The 21,778-nt window shown below is 39.7% G+C and overlaps 1 protein-coding gene across 4 annotated transcripts in view; it reads right to left on the reverse strand.

The window, feature by feature from the left end:
* Positions 1 to 21,778, reverse strand: part of SYNE2 (spectrin repeat containing nuclear envelope protein 2) — a 185,542-nt gene that overhangs the window by 92,910 nt on the left and 70,854 nt on the right. For all 4 annotated transcript variants that reach the window (XM_040599608.1, XM_040599612.1, XM_040599609.1 and 1 more), the window contains exons 47-58: positions 17,063 to 17,218; positions 16,430 to 16,695; positions 13,193 to 15,299; positions 11,378 to 11,700; positions 10,244 to 10,388; positions 9,300 to 9,515; positions 8,652 to 8,917; positions 7,772 to 7,928; positions 4,913 to 5,068; positions 1,923 to 2,063; positions 1,393 to 1,575; positions 707 to 844 (exon numbers count right to left, since the gene is read on the reverse strand). In XM_040599608.1, coding sequence (XP_040455542.1) covers positions 707 to 844; positions 1,393 to 1,575; positions 1,923 to 2,063; positions 4,913 to 5,068; positions 7,772 to 7,928; positions 8,652 to 8,917; positions 9,300 to 9,515; positions 10,244 to 10,388; positions 11,378 to 11,700; positions 13,193 to 15,299; positions 16,430 to 16,695; positions 17,063 to 17,218 — 4,254 coding nt within the window. The remainder of the gene's footprint in view (positions 1 to 706; positions 845 to 1,392; positions 1,576 to 1,922; positions 2,064 to 4,912; positions 5,069 to 7,771; positions 7,929 to 8,651; positions 8,918 to 9,299; positions 9,516 to 10,243; positions 10,389 to 11,377; positions 11,701 to 13,192; positions 15,300 to 16,429; positions 16,696 to 17,062; positions 17,219 to 21,778) is intronic.

The following is a 21,778-nucleotide window of genomic DNA, read 5'->3' on the forward strand; positions in this document are numbered from 1 at the left end:
TTTTCATGAAAATGGTCACAGATTTTGGAAATCACAACCTCCCCATTGTAGCTATTTGCTCTGTAACATACCAGTCGAGAACAGTCAGCTACTTCTTGTGAGGAATTCTTACTAGTTTTAATACAAAAATCTATGTTCAGGGCACCAACTTCTTGGCCTAAGCCAAGGAGTGGATGTATTGAAAACTTGAATTTCAAATATGAAATTGCCAGAAATCCTCTTGACACTTGCCTGGCCCTAATCTTCCCTGTAATATTACAAACGTTTGATTCTTGAAATCACCAATCACTATTACTTTCCAGATACAATAAGAAATGCCTTCCAAACCACAACTCACTTCAAAGTTTCCATCTAACACACAGATACCAAATCTTTATCCTTTTTGGATCACACACACAAAATACAGAAAGAACTGTACATATTCAGGCAGTAAAAACTGATTATAGCCACACAGAAGGGTAACAGAAGACAATCACATATTTTTGGAAGATAGACGTTCTACAGTTCAGCACTTCTACAAGTCAGATACATTCAACGCCAAAAAGTACCCATCTATCTTTCATGAGTGTCAACTATAACTATTTTTCACTTAAAGGATTTACTGAAAATGGTAAATTATTTATGTCAGTAAGACTTAAGAATGCATAGTTGCATCTGTACAGAGCGATCAGTTCTAACAAGACCATACATCTGCATTAACACTTACCTGAAGGTTATCAGTATGTTTGCGTAAGCTTTTTCCAGAGTTAATTTGAGCATCTGCCTTTAGCAAGCAGTCGGTGTTTTCTATCCAAACTTTCACATGCTTCAAGAGTTCATCATATTCTTCCATCTTGTTGGCAGCCTAGGAAATGACAGGATTTCACAAAAAAGCACAAATGCATTTCTATCCCTTGTATAGGATAAATGCATCTATGGACAAGATTAAAAGAAAATAGCATGTATTTTCATCAAGGTCAGTTAAATTAGTATGGTGAAATAAAGATCATAATTTTTTTGAAACAGTTTCATGATTTCAGGCAATCTCCCATAACCAAAGGTAATTTTGGTGCTTACATGCTTACATTTCATGGGGGCATTGTTGCAACTTATATAGCAACGTTACTTTAATAGATGGCACATTAGCAGAGAACCATCCCATCACCCGCCCAGGGGCATGAATTCCCCCCGCTAACCCCTGTCAACCATGGTGCAGAGCTGGTTCTTTGGGGTAGCAGCTGGAGGTGATGTTTGCCACTCCAGACGCTCTTAGCTACAATAAGCCAATGAACCTACAGCAGGCTTTTGACTCTTGACTCATTTGACAGCCTTTGATGATGTTTATGCAAAGCCTTTGTTTTGTTTTTTTATAAAGTATGATTTTTTTTTCTAAACTTGTACATTTGCATCTACCTTGTTTAAAATGGCAGTTCTGCGCTCGGCGAGTTGCGAGACCTGTTGGTACTGCTGAAGGGGGGTCACTAAGATATCCATCAACTCCTGTGCGTGGCAGGAATTCTGCTCTACTATATCGTGCACTTCTTCATCCAGTTCATTGAGTTTGTAATGCCAAAGGTCCAGCATATCCCAGATTTGCTGCATGTGGAGGTGGAGAGAGGGGAAATTAAATACAAGGTCCGGCTCAAAGATAACAGAGGAATTACTTGCTTTTCATGTGGAGCACATGGAATTGCAAAGATTTCAGAACTGATACGATGGGAACAGAACGCACTGCATCTAGCAGTGTGATTCACAGTTGAAAAAAACCCAGGTCTTTTCCTGTGAGAAAGAACGGGTAAACATTCACCAGCTAAATGCTTGCTTGTACTTCTCTTTTTACAGACATAAAATGAACGGAGGGCCACTTTACACTCCCGCTAAACCAGGCCCTGTAGAAACAACCAAAAATCTTTTGGCACCCACAAGTTTTTTTGGCAAAATACCTTCTGAACTTCTTTGGCTTTTGCAATGTTTTCACTCTTCTGTTGTAACATCTTTTCAATAGCTTGAAGGCCATTGTTAATAGTTTCTGCTTTTCTTTTCAGCACATACTGAGGAGAGCTCTGCAAGATTTCAAAGCTAACCTGTCCGAGTAAAGAGAAAATGATAGGGAAGATTACAAAGATCTGCTTGTTTCTGTGCACCACATCACGAAAAATATTCAAATTCTTTTAATGTTTCTTTTGACAAGCCATTTTAACACACAGGAATAGAATTACACTTGCAGGTAGAAGCATTAATACGAGCAGGTTCAACATTTATCTGTTCAATCATTTCCCCTCACTTAAAAATGACTGGTCATTTTTAAGTGCAATTCCTGAACAAAGGCAATCCCTGAAGAAACAATAAGACACTGCAACTCCCTGCCTGGGTGCCTGGCTTCAGCTGCTCCTGTTCACATCTGTAACAGAGGCTAATCATTCTGCATTGTGGAAAGGGTCACATTTAGATTCATGCTGTAAGAAACCTAGAATGACACCTTCATGTCTCAGCTGACAGCTACAACTTCCACATAACAAACAAGGCAATGTAGAAATGCATCTGTGTATAGTGAATTTCTTAATATAAATTTAGAGATCTATTACTAAAATAAAAGGCTCTGAGACCCATAAAGCATGCGGAAGTTAATACTCTGCAGAACTCCACAGAAACGAAAACTTGGTACACTGGAGGGCCTGACGTTCTACGTGAAGAGAAAAACTCTTGAGCTGAAGTTGAGTAATTTCCTGAGCACAAAACTGAACACAGGAAGGTACGAGGCTACTACAGACTAGATGAAGTGCAGGGAGTGAGAAAGTCCTTGGTCTTAGCCCAAAGTGACATCTTTTCTTCCTAAACCCTGCTAGCTGCTAGGGTCAGCCAAGCACCAGGAAATTGTTAAACAATGGTAAATCTTTTGTGTGCTGCAGGCTTAGGGTTTATGGGGCATATGTACATTGAACAGCTTTATGCTGCATTGACGCAAAAGATTTCTAGTTTAGTAGTTATTTTGGTTTGAAGCTCCTGATACTGAAAGACTTTTTCCTTTTTGTGGGAAGAGGAATTAAGATCATCATTAGTTCATAAATGATTTATCAACTTTTATTTCTCAATTTTATTACCATTATTTATAGATTCCAGCTGTTGTGTCAGACCAATATAATAATGCCCATAGTAAGGTACTGTATTGGTAAAACTGCACTGATAAAAACAAATACATAGCAAAAAACCCTACAGTGCTCCTCTCAAATACTTATGCTTATACAAGAAAGGTATGAAGTTGTCTGTACTTAGTGCCCAAGACTCCTTGGAGAAGGGGACTGACTGTAATCACTAAAAGACCTGACCATTACTACTATCTTGGAGTACATCAAACATGAAAAATCATTAGTGTTTGTAGTGCTAGTTTCCAAAACAGAAGGGACTCATGTATCAGCGACGCAACACAGTTGGAAATGAGAAAGCAGCCCGAGCACTGACTTTGTATCTTTCCTCAGAAAAAATACTGCATCTGTCAATGCTCTGGTCATCAGTGGCAGGATTTTAATTTCAAGGCTGCTTACTGGGATAAATTTATTATGTTTTTCCAAATAAAATGGATGGTATCAAAATTACAACTTATTTTAATTTTTAGCTAGCAGATTTAGAAGAAAGCAGAGTGCCATTAAAATATGGCAAGTTAATGCAATTTAGCACATGCTGGTATCTCCTAGTTTGTAACTAACTTGGCCTCCAGTTCCACTAGGATTTATTTTGTTTTGTAAATGCATTTTGAAATTATAGAAATATATATCAAATATATATATTTTTATATTGTTTCCCACTACCTAAAATGTGAAAAGCAAATGTTATCTAGTTTCCAGGACCAGCTCTTTCACTCCAACATGTAATGTGTGCATTGGGATAATCTTTTATCTCAGTAAATGAAATAGTAAACAACCAAAAAAAAAACCCAACCCAAAGCATAAATACTGTTCTACTTCCCTTCTTCTCTCTCCTACCCAGTTGTTGGTTCTGAAAAGAGTGGTTCCATTTTGAAACAGAAGCTACAATGTTATCCAAATTAAAACTAATAAGCTGTAATGAATATGTCTCTAAATATTTAATGAAGCACGAATGAATCATCTGATAGACACTAGCAAGTAACTGGATTTTAGAATAGTTTCATTAAACTTTCAGATTTTATCAAATTAACTGAGATTTAGCCTTTAAAATTAGCATTAAATATTATTATTTCTGAAATAAGAGAACGGAAAGATTTTTTTTCTTTTTAAAAGTAACACAAATGAATAAATAACAATGACAATAATTGTACCAGGCTAAAATTTGACCTCAAACTTACAATATTACTCCATTTTCCTTTAACTTTGCTTTCAGTAAACTGTTTATACCCCCTGTAGATAGAAAACATTTTAAAAACCCGATGCCATGTTATTTAGTTGTTTAAATGCCCTGCCTGCTTTTAAAGGAATGCAACCATGTCTCAAGGTGTGCTATAAAGAACCATGCTGTGATACCCTACCGTGTGTGCAAATTAGTTTAAAAAATATCTGGTTTCAAATTCCTCTTTTTACTCAGTTTTGAAAATAGCTTCTCAGTTAAGCTATACAACTTTCCAATCAACTTTGATTACTAGTGTAGTTTAAGAATCAGACTGGATAGAAGACAGCATCCTATATCACATGCAAGACTTTGTTGCTACCAATTCTGCAATGCCCTCTTCTAACAGAAAAGGAAAATACTATATTCACACTGCTTACTTACTGTAAGGTTATTCTAAAAGGAGAACAATTAACACGAGGAATCTTTCCTCAGGTATACATGTTCCCCGAGAGGAAAAGGCAAATGAAAATAATCAATGTTTCAAGTTGATATTTAGTTACAACATTCATCAAGTATTACTGCACTTATTTATACATTACAAAAAGGTAAATATGAAAATTACAACAGTCACCTTGTCTTCTAGGTCTTGCAATACTTTCTTGCTGTCCTCCAGCTGTGTTTGGATCTCTGCAGGAACTGTTGTATACATTTCAGAATACTTGATCCGGAGTTTCTCCATTATATCCTTTAGAGTTTGATTTTCTTTACCAATCACGCTCTGAACCTCCTACAAAATTAAGAATAACTTCAGCAGTTTAACCTAGTTTTTACTGAGTGCATGTGTGTATATGTACATATGTACATATATATACATACATACTATGCTTTGTATTTCCTACCATGATTATGGTTTGGAAAAGTTGGTTTTGTGATATCAAACCTAATCTGACTACCTCTGCAAGCAGATTAACTTTGAGAAATACTCACTCATTTAATCAAATAATGCTTTTCAATCTGTAAGAATTAATTAAACTTAATACTACTCCATGTCAGGCAACTGACACACTGATGTTTATTGACAGGTATAGCAATTTAATCATTTGAAGTGCTCCTAAAATTAACCCTGTTAACCCCTGTGCTCTCCCGTTGAATGACGTTTAATAGCCAATGTTCATTCCTTCATTATTATAAACAACACAAAGGCCACAAAAAGCAACAGGTTTCAAGCTGAAGTGTCTGCTTTCAGGCAATTACGCAGAGCAGCACAACAGGCTCCTTTCAAAACAGTAGTTTCCAGTTCTTCACGAAGAATGTAGCTTTTGTGAGATAAAAGAAACTTGAACAACTGACTACAGCCTGTGGCCTAGAAATAAAATCTGATCTAAGTTCTATTGCAGAAAGAATGAAGAAACTTATTTGTTGTGAAAGTTTTCTAGAATTTCAAGTTGGAGAGTTCTGTTTTTTTTCCTTTATGGTTCTTTTTCCCAATGTTCAGCTGTTTCAGAAATTCAAACGTTAACTCAGGTTCTTGGGAAAAGTGATCCAAAGCTCCTACCAGGCAATGAAAGACATTAAAATTAACATCCTCTTCTTTTTCAAACAGGGGTAATGGCAATCCATTAACTCCTAGTCTTTACATGGGAATCTTTTCCCTCACACAAATACAATGCACAGAAGAGATATGTAAGAGTCCGAGACTGATTTACTTCCTATCACCCCATGACAACTGGGTCTGCTATTAAAAAAACTCAAAGCCATGAAACAGCTGTGTGCCTCTACCACAGAGAAGACTGCTGTTGTCAAATGGTCCAGGTGAGACTGTGCCAACATTTACAGGAGATTAGAGATTCCCTGGCTTGAATTTGGAAGAATCAGTTACAATATTAATCTCAAAAACAAAGCATGCCTCCGCAAACTCGTTTCTGTATATAAATGCATGTTCACAGATTATTTAGCCAGAATGCAGACATCTGTCAAAACTGTCCCAGGTTTGGGTTTTTTTTTCCTAGGGGACTAGATCTACATGATATCACTTCCCATTTGCATACCCATCTATGTTGGTGAGTTACAACTTCACCACCCAACTAACGCAGACTTACTATCATCTAGAAGTAAAATAGGCATTTCCATTCAAGAAATGCAATGGAGCCCTGAATAACGCTATAGATTTTATAGAAACTAGGTTTTCTTTGGAAGCAGGAATGAAATTGCCCTGCAGATTTTAGCAATACTTTTTCAATCCTTTTGGCTGAATCTTCTCAAAAGGAATAGGCCTGCTGCGATACACTGCTACGAAGAAATCATTTGCCAGGATTGCTGTTAACAATTTGCTTGTGCCTACTGTTGCCATGATCAGGAACAAAGTCTAAGCTTACTTTTGGGTGACTTTCAGGTGCTCAGAGTAGCACAGTTAGGATGTGAGGGGAAAAAAGCAGGCATCAAACACATGCAGCGGTAACATTTCCTCATGGATACAAAAAACCTCAGCAAAAGAGCAGACCCAACTCTAACTTCTAATTCTAAATAATTTTAAATGGAAAAATAGCCCTTTCGGACAAATGCTGGTTCATGGGTTTTCAGAACTTCCAAAAGATGTAGTTAACATTCCTCTCTCATGCTAACCCATAGGGAAATGCTCATATCTGCCACCACAGTCTTTGGCTTCTGTGCTTTTCCTAGCCCGTTGCCAGCTTTAAGCATACACCTTCTAAAGAAAATACATGGCAGAGACTCCTATTGGTTTTATACAAGACTGAGAAAAGAGAGTCCAAATTTGTGATAGGCCTTAGTAGGCTAGAATAAATAAATAAATAAATAATGATGTTCTATAGTTAAAAGATAACTGAATATAACTAAAAACAAATTTCTGATCAAGATTTAAAAATTAAGGTAGTAATATAAACAGTAAGACTAAATTGAAACAGATATAATTAAAATAATAAATAAATAACCCCATATTCAGGAAGTATTAGGAATAATAGCATTTCATAGAGTCTGAAGAAGGGTAACAAAAATATACTGAAATCATAGAAATGTATGGACTGGGTTGCTGCAGAGTGCTGGTTGCTGCTGCTGGAGACTGGTCTTGATCACAACTGGATTTCTAAAAAAGCATTTACCAGGTTAACCCCCTGATGTGGGACATCAAATCCAGAGCATCTGAAGCTGCTCTGGCTAGGCATGCAAAGGGGGAAGGGGTGCAGGATGTACACTAAGTAGTCCTTCCTAGAAGACATGCAACTGACTGTGAATCTCTCTGCAGTCTGGACAGACAGATCTATTCCTGCTAACCAGACCACGTAGAGGGAGAGGAACGTAAACCAGAGATATGGCAGGGCCAGTCATACTCTGCTGAGCCAGATTCATTCTCTTCAAGTCAATGTGCGTAGCATATACTTTGCCACTAATTCTATCTGGAACAAGTTCAAGTCACAGGATAAAAGAGAACATATTCAAAGTGTCCCCACGCAATAACAGAGCCGTTACCAACCTCCAGTTGTCCTGCCTTTCCAGCAGCATCTTGTGATAATCCAGATGCAGCATGCCGTAATGCATTTGTCACAGCACTTATTTCCTCAGTGATCTTGTTCCTCTCTTGAATCTCAGCTTGTACGGAATCCTTATGGTCTTGAGTCTTTTCATACAACCTATGAAAGATTTCCAGCAAGAATACATTACGTGTTAGGCTCTACCCAAGTAGGCATATATTATTTTCTGTAACTAAATCTCAGAGTCCTTTATTTCCTCCATTTCCTCAAAAATGAGTCTGCAGATATTGCTAAATGAAGTATGTTTGGTAGACCAAATCAGACAGCATGCGTGTTTTAACAGCAAACAGAGCTCAGGTCCTCAAGAGTCTGAAGATGCTGGCAAAACAGAAGATATTCACAAAGATTTCCATGTCAAAAAGCAGGCATGGAGAAGGGCAAGTACAATCACAGATTTGCAAAAAATATTTGAAGCAAATTTTAAACAGTGGCACTCGTTTAGTAAGGCAAAAGTTGCACTGTTGCAAAAAACACAAGGTTCGATTTTCATAAGAGTGGAAGATCCACATATCTCATTTGAGTTCACAAGAGCTTGAAACCTCCAAAACTGGCTGTCACCCCTTCCGATTACTACTACATTTGAACACAAATTGCAGACTAACACGGTATGGCCAGGCTCAGGTCTTCTCCCTAACTAGTATCTCCCAATGTCCATGCTGGAGACAGCAGATGGGTTAGATGGAGCACTGGTCTCACCCAGTAGGACATTCACTATCTTGTTAAGTGCATTCCAGTTTTCATTTATTCTTTAATACCCAATAAAACACTGTGTTTATAAGTAGTCCTATGTCATATCTTCAACAGAAATTTCACACCACTTACTTTTTACATCGATCCTGCATTGCCTTTATCTCACATAAGGCAGGAAGGGCAGCTTCTGCCTCAGTATTTTCAGATGTATTCAGGATGTTTCTTATTCGGTGAAGAAGTAAGAGTAAGAGGAGCTGTTGCTGGTTGATGTTTTCCTCAAATGAGTTCACAAAATCTAGTAATTCTACCAGTTCCTCTCTGGTAGCCTTTTCTTTCTCTTTTAGACTTTCCGGCTGTTCTTCCTGGAGCTTATCGAGAATTATTGCTTCACGTTCCAGCTAAGTAAACAGTAAGTCAAAGCATGAGGTAAAGTGATTTTTTTATTCCACCATCTTAAGTTACATTATTCATTTACTCATATGCATGACTAAGTCCTGGGAATTACATTGCCAGAGAGCTTGAACCTCTGAAGTGTGCTAAAACATTTGAGTTTACTCTAACAAAGCACACAACCACAGAGTTGTTCTGGGTTCAGAGAATTTGTACTGTAAATGTCCCCATCATTTTTTACTCCGGGTTCAAGAAAGGCTAGGGACAACTGCCTGATCAGCGAGCGGGAAATGATGTTCTACACTGATGTCAAGCTGTTTACGTGCTATTTTACTGAGGGCCTCATCCCTACCACATTCCCCCAAACCTACAGTTTGTTGAGCAAGTCACCTCTTCATTGATGAATTTCCACTCCTGCTTTAGTTCTTCACAGTTAATTTCCAGCCCTTTTGCAGCCTCAAGCAAACTCAGCCAATTTTCCCACAGCACTGTTACAATCCTGCCCAGTGCCCTGTCATTTCTGCAGCATAATTTCATCAGGTCTCCAGAGACCTGCCTCAGCTTCACAAGATCATCTTCAGCCAAGTCAATGTTGGAGACTAAAATCTGACAGGAAAAATAAACAAGTAAATAAATAAAACAATACAGTTAGAAGTGCTAATGAAGCATTCAGTAATATGATTAGGATCCTCTAATAAAATGGCAACAACTCCACTGAGCTGGTTAAAAATGGTTGTAATGAGAGAATTCTGTTGGCTAAGACTGCAGAGAAATATGGGGTAAATAAAACAAACAAACCAAACAGAACAGTGTACCCAGGTGATTAGGTTGTCCTTGCTGCTTTCTAGTTATTTGGAAGGGAAGATAAATGAGCAGGAGCTACAGATATATAAAACGACAAGCCTGTAATATGATGAGTACTAAAAGAGAAGGCAGCAAAGAAGCTGATTATAGCAGAGGTCTGGTGGGGAGGAGCAAGAGAGTCTTGGGGGGGGGAAACTGGAAATCCTCTGGTTTTCACTTCTGAGAGAAAACAGCAGCGATATTAGAAATCTGAACAGTCCTGGTCCTGCAAAGAAGCAATGAGGGATCTAAACAAAAATGCAACATTATCTTAAGCACAGACAATGTTTGATTTCTACAGTGTTATGATGTACTCTTTTTATGTGACCTATTATAATCTGGTCTTTTTATAGGTATATATTCTGTGGTTTTATATATACATAAATGCAGGATAAAGGAATTTAACTTCTTTCTACTGTGATACCATACTGTGTGCACAGCTACATCACAGTTTTGTGTAAGTTTTTCAAGTTCTTCAGAGCCTCTCTTACCTTGCTTTCTTCTAAGTGCTCCAAAGCTTCTTTGTAAGACGTTGGTATTTGAGACAAAGACTGTCTAAGCATCTTTTCCAGTTTGTTAAGATTATCACACACCTTATCTTTGGTTTTTGTGTAGCTTTTGTATTTTTCAAAATACCTGTAGGAAACAATTAAGAGACTGATTAAAATCTGTTGTGGTTGCTCCTCTCTCTAACCATAATGCCCACTAGAATTAAAAAAAAAATATTAAAAAGAATCTTCTGAACTAGCAGTCCTTACTATTTGTTATATACTTCAGGTTCGATATCCGAGATACTTTAGAGATGCAGGTACAAATGCCCCAGAGATAAAGAAATATAGGTATGCATATCCATATATCACCCTAGGAGCTGCTCAAAAGAATTGTATGTCTTGATCTAGGTCTCCATCCTCCTCAGACGTTCCCAAAAATTAGTTCCAGTTTGTAACACACATTCTACTTTTTCCTACGATGTGTGCTCTGCACAATTCCAACTTCTTATTTCTATATCTTATAATTTCTTTTCTATTACCAAAGCCTTTAAGGTTGTCCAATTCTTGGATTATAAAACCAGATTTTAAGGTTACGCTCAACAGAATCAGAAGCACTGGATCAATGAGCAAACAATTTAAAAATCCTTTAATCTATCTCCAAAACTGTTTGTGTACATGTATCTAAAGGCCCTTCAGATCTCCTCTGCACCTGTATTTGAAGGAAGGAAACTATGGCCTGTGTCTTGTTTGGTCTTTACTTTCTCAAGCCATCAGAATAGCTTATGGAAGACACACATTAAGGCGCCTCCAAAAACCATTCTAACCCACAGCAGCAGTGAACTAGAGACTGTGAAAATGTGCTTTACTCTGATTCTGGCACCCTATGACCCACAGTCAAGCCCCATACACACTTCGTGCAATATACTAAAAACTATTGCATTGTGAATTAGTAGCAATATGCTTATTGCCTGGTAATTTTCCTTCCATTACTATCACGTCTGGAAACAACAGAAATGCTTACAGTTCTTTCTGCTGAATTACCTGGTTCTATGACAGCAGAAACAATATTGCATTTATTATCAGCCAAATTCTTCATAATAAGTAACACGACCCAGGAAGATCTCTTAAACTTACCTCTGTTCATCAGCTTCCTTTCTTTGAGCCTTCTCCCTTAATGCCAAACTCTTACTGACTAGTTCTGTTAAAGTATTTTCCAGGTGTATTTTATCTTCTGGTTTCACTAGGTTCTTCAGCTTGGAGTACACGTTTTCTATGTCAGCCTTTGCAGAGTTGAACTCTTCTTGGTTCCATTGTGGGGTCTGACAGATCTCCTCTGAGCTACCGAGCTCTGCTGTGGCAGACTGGAGTCCAGCTTCATAGTCCTCAAGGAACGTGGCAGCCCTCTGAACAGCCTTGGTATAAAGCTCACCAGCTTTACATGCCTCCTCCAGAGCACTCTGACAGTGTTAAAAAGACAAAGGAACAATTAAGAAAGACCGCTGTGCTCCTCTGGATCACCCGATGGTCTTTTCAGAATTTCACACCTGTTTTTGAGACCAGTGCTCCCAGAACTGGCCTAAGGAAGTGAGGGAGGACACATGGCAAATGTACTTTGCTAGCTAGGCAGTCACAGAGCAGTGCTGTAACGTATGGACTGATTGCTCTCAACCACAGGAACAGGGGTTATGTAGGAACTGCCAATACTGGAAAAGGCCAGAGAGAAGGATGGCAGAAGACAAAAGCCATAAGACCCCTTATGGACATGGCATCCCATATGTCCTGTTCCAACAAGGAAAGCCCACACGTTGATGCTTTATTCTGCTCCAGGCCGTATACCCACTCTGACTTACCGAACTGCTTCTCACTAAACCCTCTTCTTGAATGATGTGTAACTTTGCCAGCTCTTGGATTCCCACAGGGCAGTGGAACTTTGGCATTGTGCTTCCCACACAACACCGAAGCAGTGAAGATGAAGCACAGCAAGCCAGGAAATCTAGCAGCAGGACCGTAAGTCCATCAGTGAAGCAGAGTCCCTCCCCCTGTTATTAGCTACTACCTCATATTTCCTCATTTGTATCCACTGATCCTTTGGGCCATCATGGCACAGGTTGTCTTGACCTGGATGCAGTTCCAGAACCAATCTGCTATGAAGACTACCACTCCTCTGGTTTCCAGTGTAAATTTATTCACTAATTCTTTCTCTGTGTATTAACACTGCTCTTTAGCTTAAGTAGTCCTTTTCCATTCATTAAGTCTACCTCCAGCCTAATTACATCTCAACTAGATTTCCCGCTTGCCCTTAGCTTAAGAGGTTGAGCAAATTCAGTTTTATCAACTACCCTCAACAGTTTTCATCCCTCTAATAGCATCTGTTCCAGTTTGAGTGGACCCTTCCTGACAAACGCATCAAGAACCAGGTGGATCCTCCAGCAATGCCTTATATACTTGTGTAAAAGCCTTGGATCCTGGTTGTCTTTCCTTTGCTTATCCTTCCTGAGCCTGACCACATTGGTGCTTTACTCTCCTTGATCATTCCCAACTAGTAAGCTTTTTCACTATAGTAGGAACAAGGAACTTCTGTATTTTTCATCACTGTCAATACCAAAAATGTTACATAAAATCAGTTCCAAGAATAATCCCAGGACAATTCGCACCCAGCCTTTTTTCAACTCAACATTTTCCTTCCTCCCCTTTACCTTTCTTTTCTTATGCTAAACCCCAGTGCTCGATTATAATCAAACTGAATACAACTAATTTCGTTGTATCCTTGGTTTCTTATCATGATTCCCATCATATCCATCAATGCAGAGATCATCACCGGCCAATTCAGTTATTAGAATAAAAGAACCATATAAGTCATGAAAATATAAACACTACAGTCACAGACAGCTAATCTAATTATTGGGAAAAGACATATGGCTATACCTTATTTTTAATAAATATACTTACAACACGGGCAGCAATGTCTATCTTCAGTTGTGTTTCATGATCTTGCAGTGTCTCTAGTTTTGTTTCTATACCAGCCGCAAGGGATTTTTCTTTTGGATTTTTTCTCTCTTTTTCCATTATACAATTAATAGCAGAGAACTTTGCTTGCATCATTTTCTGAATTGCTTCCCATCGTAACTTCTCATACTGCATTAATTTTATGTCTATCAGAAGTGGCTGCTGGAGCTCTAATTGAATATGCTTTATGATGTGAAATATATATTCTACTTCATTCTGGATATCTTCCTTATTTACACAGTGGAGACCAGAGATGAGGTTTTGAAGAAACTGATTCAGTTCCTCAGCATCCTTCTCCAGGCTCTTTATTTCTTTCCTCTTAGATTCTTTGAATCGTGTATCAAGGACATCATTTTTGTTTATTTTATTTGCTACCTCCTGGGTTAAGTACAAGATTTGTTGAACTGCCTGAAACAGAATCTGTGCAGACATAAGATTCTCAGCAGGAGAAGAGCAAGAGCCGTCATTTAGGATGTCAGCTTCTTTTCTTACAGTGGATGTTATAGCCTGGATTTCATTTAGCAACACTTGAATCTTATCGCATTCCCTAACGACATTATCAAAGTGTATTATTTTGCCTTTAATTTTATTTTTAATTTTAAAAAATTTCGTTTGCAATTCATCCAGCTGTAGTGAGTCCCATTTTAGACCTACGCATTCAAATATTTCTTTGTACTTCATTATTTGTGACAAATTGAACTGGAAAGCTAATACTTTTTTTTGAAGTGCTTTGCATTTATCCTTTAATTCCTGCTCGGAGCCCAGTAGTTCATCTTCTTCCAAGTTCATTTCACCATACTGCAGGACAAGATCTTGTTGCAATGAAGTTATTCCTTCAGCAAACTCTTTGTAGACAGCTATCTTTTTTTCTACTTCATGAAGTTTACTCTGAATTTGCCTCTGTGTCTTCTTTGCTCTATTCTTCAGACTTCTTAATTGATCAATCAAAAATAGTTGTTCAGACAGGCTCAGTTCCTCAGCTGTGATCTGACTCTCTTTATAGTGGGATGAGATAAGCCCTTCTATTTCCTGTACATCCTTTAAAATCTCCTTTAAAATGGCTTGTCGATCAATTAATTCTGACCACGTGCTGGTTTGGTTCATATCAGGCCTGGCAAGCATCTCAGCATTTCGAAGCTGACAATGAACTTTTTCTATTTCTGCAATAAGTCTTTGCCTCTCCTCCAGCTGGAGCTCTAAGTGCTGTAATCTTTGAGCTGATTTTAAAACCAGAGCCTTGTATGAATCCTGCAATGTTTGTAAAAGAAACTTCATATCAGATACCTCCTCAGGCTTCAAGCTGGGCATGATGTGTTGGAGCCCATAATCCAGCGATACAATCACAGGCTCTCTGTTTAGAACTTCTGTGCTCATAAGCTGACAACTTCTGATCTGTGATTTAACATCACTGGGGAAAAGTGCTGCTTTCTGATCAAGGGAGGACAGTGAATCTTTGACCCATGAAATATTTTCTTTCATCTTCTTCATCATTTCATGTTTCATGAGAGCAGGACCAGTGATCTGAACATCCTCTCGAGGAGTTTGTTGTGCTGATAATGCTTCCAATTTGCTCTGCAGGTCACGTATAGAGCTCTCCAAAGCTACCTTCTCTTGATCACTCCAAATTCTTTTCATCTGCAGTTCAATCCTCCTTGTTAATAGAGAAAGACCATGTTTAATGTCCTGTAGCTCTGTCATCCAAAGTACAGGATATTTGGCTTTTCCTGCAGCGGAGGAATGTAACTCCACTTGTAAACTCTGCTCTTGTATCAGTTTCTGAATATCCTGTGCTTTATTCATAAGCAGGTTAAATTCATCAATTTCTGCCACAACTTGATCATGTTTCTTTTGCACTGTTTGCTCCATGTGTTGCCACCATAGCTCCAGTTGCCTCATTTGGCTTTCAGTTAACACTTTATCCATGCCTGTTAAATGCTGAGATAAACTTTCTTGCTGAGTTTTCAACTGGTTTAAGACATCTCTTTCTTTTCGTAAGGACTCTATGCATGCCTTAATTTTCTCCAGAAGAACTGTATTGTTCATAGGACTTCTGTCAAAAATATGAATAGCATTTAAAAATAAACCCTAAAAAGTTCCTAAAACATGGACTAGACACATTTAAAAAAAAAAGAACTTGACTGTTTCAAAAGTGATTCACTCACTTTATTCATTTAATTACATGTGTGTCTCAATGTTCTCTCACAAATTTCCTAATCACCATTGTAGTATCATTGTTTCTTGCTTATCTGTACAGCATTAGTTATTTCTAGTTATCTCTGCAGGAGAGGTACATTCTAATGCATATTATCTAAAATTGCAGTATATGCAAATACAGAATGCATCATTTCCTAAAGGAATGTAGTCTCCTTTTAAAGCTACAATAAATAAAATTTTCAAAATAAAGAACAGTGTTAGAGTCATCTCTAAGCAAATTAACATTTTATGGTAATTTCTGATTTACAATGAAGATAAAGTTAAAAGAAAAACTTAAAAAATTCCCATTCATTCAAGATTAATTTGGAGTTCATCTACTCATCTTTTATCTCCAGGAGTATTTTGAAATTCTCATCTACATTTAGCAGCTAGATTTTTTCAATCTCTTTACTGTAAATTAACAATTATATAAATTATTTTAAAGATTTTCAAATTATTGTGATTGATAGGCTAGATCCATGGTTTGAAGGCTAATTCATAGTGGGTACTGAACATTTTGTGTTAATTGATTAACTGTGAATTGGTTCTGCAGACTTTTTTATTGCCACAGAATTATTCTTATCAAAGAAAGTTAATTTTTCAGAGCAATGAGATATTTCACCCCCTAAAAAAATCAGAACTGATGAGTCCCTGAAAAGAAATTAATATTTCCACATCTGCCATATTTTTTCAATAATATTTTAATATGGCTTTTGTATAGGTTTTTAGCACAGCAACCATTTCTTTGTGCTGCCTAAAAAAAATTAAAAAGAGTAATGATGCTAAAGGATGGCAGAGAACCACCAGAAACGCTTCTTTTAAGGGCTGTTTAAACCTACAAATCTATGAGACTTCTCTTGTTACCTAACATCAATGAGACAGATAAAACACTGTATCTTTGTCTGAGTATTATTGAAGTATGGCAGAAAATTCAGTCTAGGATCACATTTGTTCAACCTACTCACAGAAACCCTCAACTATACTTACATTTTTATGTTATCTTTTTCTGTTGACAAATTTTTCATTGAGGACTGTGCAGCAGAAAGATTTTTCTGGTACTCATTAATTAAACAGTACTGTTGTTGCTTCACTGCCTTAACAGCATCTAGTTCTTGAAGCAGCTTGTCCCAGCAGGGCACCGCAGGCTCTGTGGTTTGCAGCTCTGCTCTGTTTGATCCTGTTGCACTGGGAAATGCTTCTTGACTATGACATAAAGATTTTGCTTTCCATGTTTCCAGTTCAGTTTGTAAATTCTACAACCAAACCCACCACAGAGAAGAGATTAAAAGAGGACCTTAAACACTTTCAGCTTTCAACACAAAATATAGTTAAATACCGATACACCTACGAACATACACTTCCTCATTCACATGCAAATGAGCATGCATGGAAGCACACATGCAATCGAAGGTGTATCTACTACTGCATTCTAGAAGAGCCGTACAATTTACATGGACATACCTGCATTAAGACACTGTGTTTGTAGACTACCTGGTAGACAAACGGACTAATCATGCAGTCAAACCTCAGATAAGACTATATGCAAGAATTTTGCTAAGTGAACCATAATTCTGTGTATCAGTACATTAACAATGAGGAATGACTTCGCAATTTCCATACCTCCAGCTCTTTTAGTTGTTCATTTATAAGCACGATATCCAGTTCAGCCACTTTATTTTTCAGCTCATTGACCTTTTGTTCCTCTTCAAAATATTCAGTATTTACTTGCACTCCGGGAAACAATTCTTTCTGAACAACCACTTCTGCAGCTGTGTCCTACAACACAAAACAGGATTCTTATTTCTGAGGATTCTAAATCAACAAGTTTTCTGACTGCAACACTTTGCTTCACGTGTTTAAGCCACGCCTAAAGGTTGCTGTGGCTTCCCCCACAGCCTCTGTGGGTAAACCAGGACCCAGAGGCTAGAATCTCCATCACTACCCTCCACCTCACCCTGGCTTGCCAGCACTGCTCAGATACCTATGAAATCTCTGCCCATCATTTTAAGCTTGAAACTTGGACATCCCCACCTTCAAAGAACATCCTCCCTGCACCCACTTCTGCTACTGACCAACTCACAAGTCCATCCTGTCTTCGCCCCCTCCTTACACATTCATGGACTTTTAACTTTTCCTCACAACCACATTCCTTCTGCTCAGCACCTGCCTTAATATACTGCTGTGTCCTTCACCAAGACCATCTCTTCCAACTGTTCTTCACGGACTCACTCACGCATGAAGCAGCTTGCCTGTGACACAAAGCCACGGCTGCTACTGCCACAAGTGCTATCCAAATTCAGGGGCAAGGGCAAGAGCGTTAGGGAGTCATGTCTCAGTCAGGGTGGGGAGGAAGGGAATGAGGGGCTCCAGAGCCAGTCCCTGGCACTGCCATCAATTCCCACAATGGCAGAAGAACAAGTCACCTGTGGTGTGGCCAGATTTAACAGTCCACCAGCTGAGCCAAGGTCATTGCCCAACTGGATGCTCTTAGACAGCCCCAGTTCAGACGTAAAACGTAATCCTCTAAATCACCTTCAGCTATTGCATACAACAATATAAATGAAATGTCACAGGCTTATTGGGTCACACGGCAATACCTTAAAAATCTTTCTGCATTTCCCTTCCCCCAGTCCTTGTCTCTATCTGGTAAACTGTGATCTGTTCCACGTATAGACTTCACGTGAGTGAATGCATACAAATACGCAGATATGACTACAGTGTGAGCTTCCCCACGGTACCAACATATAAAATGAGCAATGATAAATTCTTGTTGGATAAACTTACTGTATTGCTACTTTAGATACTATTTTACTAGGAAGCAGTCAACTATCCCCACAGCCGTATCACTTGTAAACTGTCACGGTCATCTGTTTCTCTGTGGGTCACGAGCTACTAAAACATATACCTGCTCCTAAGCGTGGGAAACATATAGGAGATTGTAGATTCAACTCAGACATAAGATTTCATCTTAAAGAGACTTTGGAGTGCCACAGAACTGAAGTAAGCGGAAAAACTGAGCTTAGCTATCACAGAGCGAGGAGAAAATCCACTTTACCAGATCGAAATATAAATGCATCAAAACACACAGAAAAGTGTCCTGACACTAAAAAAAAATCAGGATTGCTGCATACATGTTTTGCTTGTTTGTATGACTCAATGTACACTGTAGCACCACCTCTCCAGATACACAGACACACAGACAGTGTTCACCTCCCAACACAATAATTTTAATGTTTCCCATAGTTTTTCAGTCTACTAGATGGTTGGGGAAGGAGCAAAACATGAGAAGGGAAGAGAATGGGGGCTGCTAACCAGCTACTGTCCTTCAGGTACAAAGCCAGGGCTCCCCTGTTGACTCTTCACCATGCAGGCCTCCAGGAAACCACCAAATGTGACTCTGGCTTCAGGCTTGGGTATGACCCATAGTTTAAATCCTTTCTTATCCAACACCTTCCTCAGGAGAACAGCAGAACCTACTTGCCTTTCCCTTTGCAAGCTCCAAATCTTTTGAATATAAACAATCACAGTTAGAAGTGAAAGTCTGTCAGTTTAGAACAGAAGAGTATTTTCAGTTGGAAGGGACCTACAATGATCACCTAGTCCAACAGCCTGACCAATTCAGGGCTGACCAAATGTTAAAGTATGTTTTTAAGGGCACTGTCCAAATGCCTCTTAGACACTGACAGGCTTGGGGCATCAACCACCTCTCCAGGAAGCCTGTTCCAGTGTTTGACCACCCTCTTGGTAAAGAAAAGCTTCCTAACGTCCAGTCTAAACCTCCCCTGGCACAGCTTTGAACTATTTCCAGTGTCCTGTCACTGGATCCCAGGGAGAAGAGATCAGCACCTCCCTCTGCACTTCCCCAGCTCAGGCAGCTGCAGAGAGCAATGAGGTCACCCCTCAGACTCCTTTTCTCCAAACCAGACAAGCCCAAAGTCCTTCGCCGCTCCCCACAAGCCCAAAGTCCTTCGCCGCTCCCCACAGGACATGCCTTCCAGCCCTTTCACCAGCTATGTTGCCCTCCCCTGGATACATTCAAGGACCTTCACACCTCAATTGTGGGGCCCAGAACTGCGCACGCTATTCAAGGTGAGGCCACACCAACGCTAAATACGGTGGGATAATCACCTCTTTTGACTGACTGTGGTTAATACACCCCAGGATGCAGTCTGCCCTCTTGGCTGCCAGGGCACACTGCTGACTCCTATTGAGCCTGCTGTCAGCCAGCATCTCCAGATCCCTTTCTCTCTCCAGCCACTCCTCTCCCAATTTATACGTGCCCAGTGCTACTCCATACCAGGAGCAGAATCCAGCATTTGGACTTGTTAAATTTCATCCTATTAACCATCGCCCAATTCTTCAATCTATCTAGAACCCTTTGCAAGGCATCTTGTCCTTCAAGAGAGTTCAACAGCACCTCCCAGTTTGGTATCATCATCAGAATTGCTAACGGTGCATTCAGCTCCTGCACCTAGATCATTAATAAATATATCAAACAGAACTGGCTCTAGATTTGAAGCCTGAGGTACACCCATTCTCTACAACACTTTGAGCTCTGCCCTTCAGCCACTTCTTCACCCAGTGCACTGTGAACCAGCCCATCCCACAGTTTGACAATTTGTCCAGAAGGATGCTGTGACCAACAACAGTATCAAAAGTCTTCCTAAAATCCAGAAATTTTACATATTTTTTTTTTTTACATCCACCACCTTCCCTTCACCCACTAGGCAAATATCATAGATGGATATCAAATTAAACAAACAGCACTTTCTCTCCATGAACTCACATTCACTGTGCCTGATCTGTGCCAGTCCTGTTTAATGTATCAGTGATCTGGATGAGGGGGTTGTGGGCTCCCTCAGTCAGTTTGCAGATGACACCAGGTCAGGGGGCAGCGTTGATCTGATGGAGGGCAGGAAGGCTCTGCAGAGGGGTCCGGACAGGCTGAACCAATGGGCTGAGGCCAGCAGTTTGAGGTTCAACAAGACTCAGTGCCGGGTCCTGCACTTGGGTCACAACACATCCATGCAACACTACAGGCTTGGGGAATAGTGGTGGAAAGCTGCCTGGTGGGAAAGGACCTGGGGGTACTGGCTGATAGCCAGCTGAACATGAGCCAGCAGTGTGCCCAGGTGGCCAAGAAGGCCAACAGCATCCTGGCTTGTACCAGAAGCCATGTGGCCAGCAGGACTAGGGAAGTGATTGTCCCCCTGTGGCACTGGTGAGGCCGCATCTTGAATACTGTGCTTGGTTTTAGGCCCCTCTCACTGCAAGAAAGACACTGTCCAGAGAAGTGCAACAAAACTGGGGATGGGTCTGGAGCACAAGTCTTAAAAAGAGCAGCTGAGGGAACCAGGGTTCTTCATCCTGGAGAAAAGGAGGCTCGGGGGGACCTCATTGCTCTCTACAGCTGCCTGAAAGGAGGCTGTAGCGAGGTGGGTGTGGGTCTCTTTTCCCAAGTACAAGTGCCTCAGGTTGCTCCAGGGGAGGTTAGATTGGATGTTGCCCAGCATTGCAATAGGCTGCCCAGGGAAGTGGTTGAGTCAGCATCCCTGGAGGTATTTTAAAAACCATATAGAGGTGGCAATTAGGGACATGGTTTAGTGGATTTGGCAGTGGCAGGTTTATAGTTGGACTTGATGATCTTAAAGATCTTTTCCAACCTAAATGATTCTATGATTCTATGATGACTGTGTTGTTCTCTAAGAGGATTTCAATAGTACCCAGCATGATCTTCCCCATAATTTTTCCAGGAACTGAGATTAGTGTCCTGGGTCTTCCCTCACCCCCTTCTTGTAAATTTGAATAACACTGGCTAGCTCCCAGTCAGCAGGGACCTCCCCAGGCTCCCAAGACCTTTGGGAGATTTTGTTGAGGCTTCCAGTTACAGCAGATGTGTGCAAGCCCCAGGTAAGACCTGCCAATGGACAGGCCAGCTGTGGAACGGCCCATAGACTTCACTGTGAAGATTAGCTTGGCCCTACCTTCAATTTAAGAATGTGGTGACCAAGGATCAGCAGTCACAGGGCACCTGTGAATGTAATACCCTTACTCTTAAAGAACGGACTTAGTAATAATGTCATTTAGTAATGCATCTTGTAATTCATTCAGCTTGAATTCATCCTTCTTCCTCTTTTTTATTTTATTTATTTTCTTATGCTGTGTCACTCCTGGATTTCAGTTTTCTGATTTGCCTTCCTTATGGTGGCAAAGACTACCACAGCTAACTATAATGACATGGAAAGAAGCTGTATTGATTAACAGCTTAAAGAGAACCTCTAAATATCATAAAATAAAGACTGATTATGATGGCTCTGAAAACAAATATTGCCCTTT

The sequence above is a fragment of the Falco naumanni genome, chromosome 7 (assembly GCF_017639655.2).
Source record: "Falco naumanni isolate bFalNau1 chromosome 7, bFalNau1.pat, whole genome shotgun sequence".
Classification (NCBI taxonomy): domain Eukaryota; kingdom Metazoa; phylum Chordata; class Aves; order Falconiformes; family Falconidae; genus Falco; species Falco naumanni.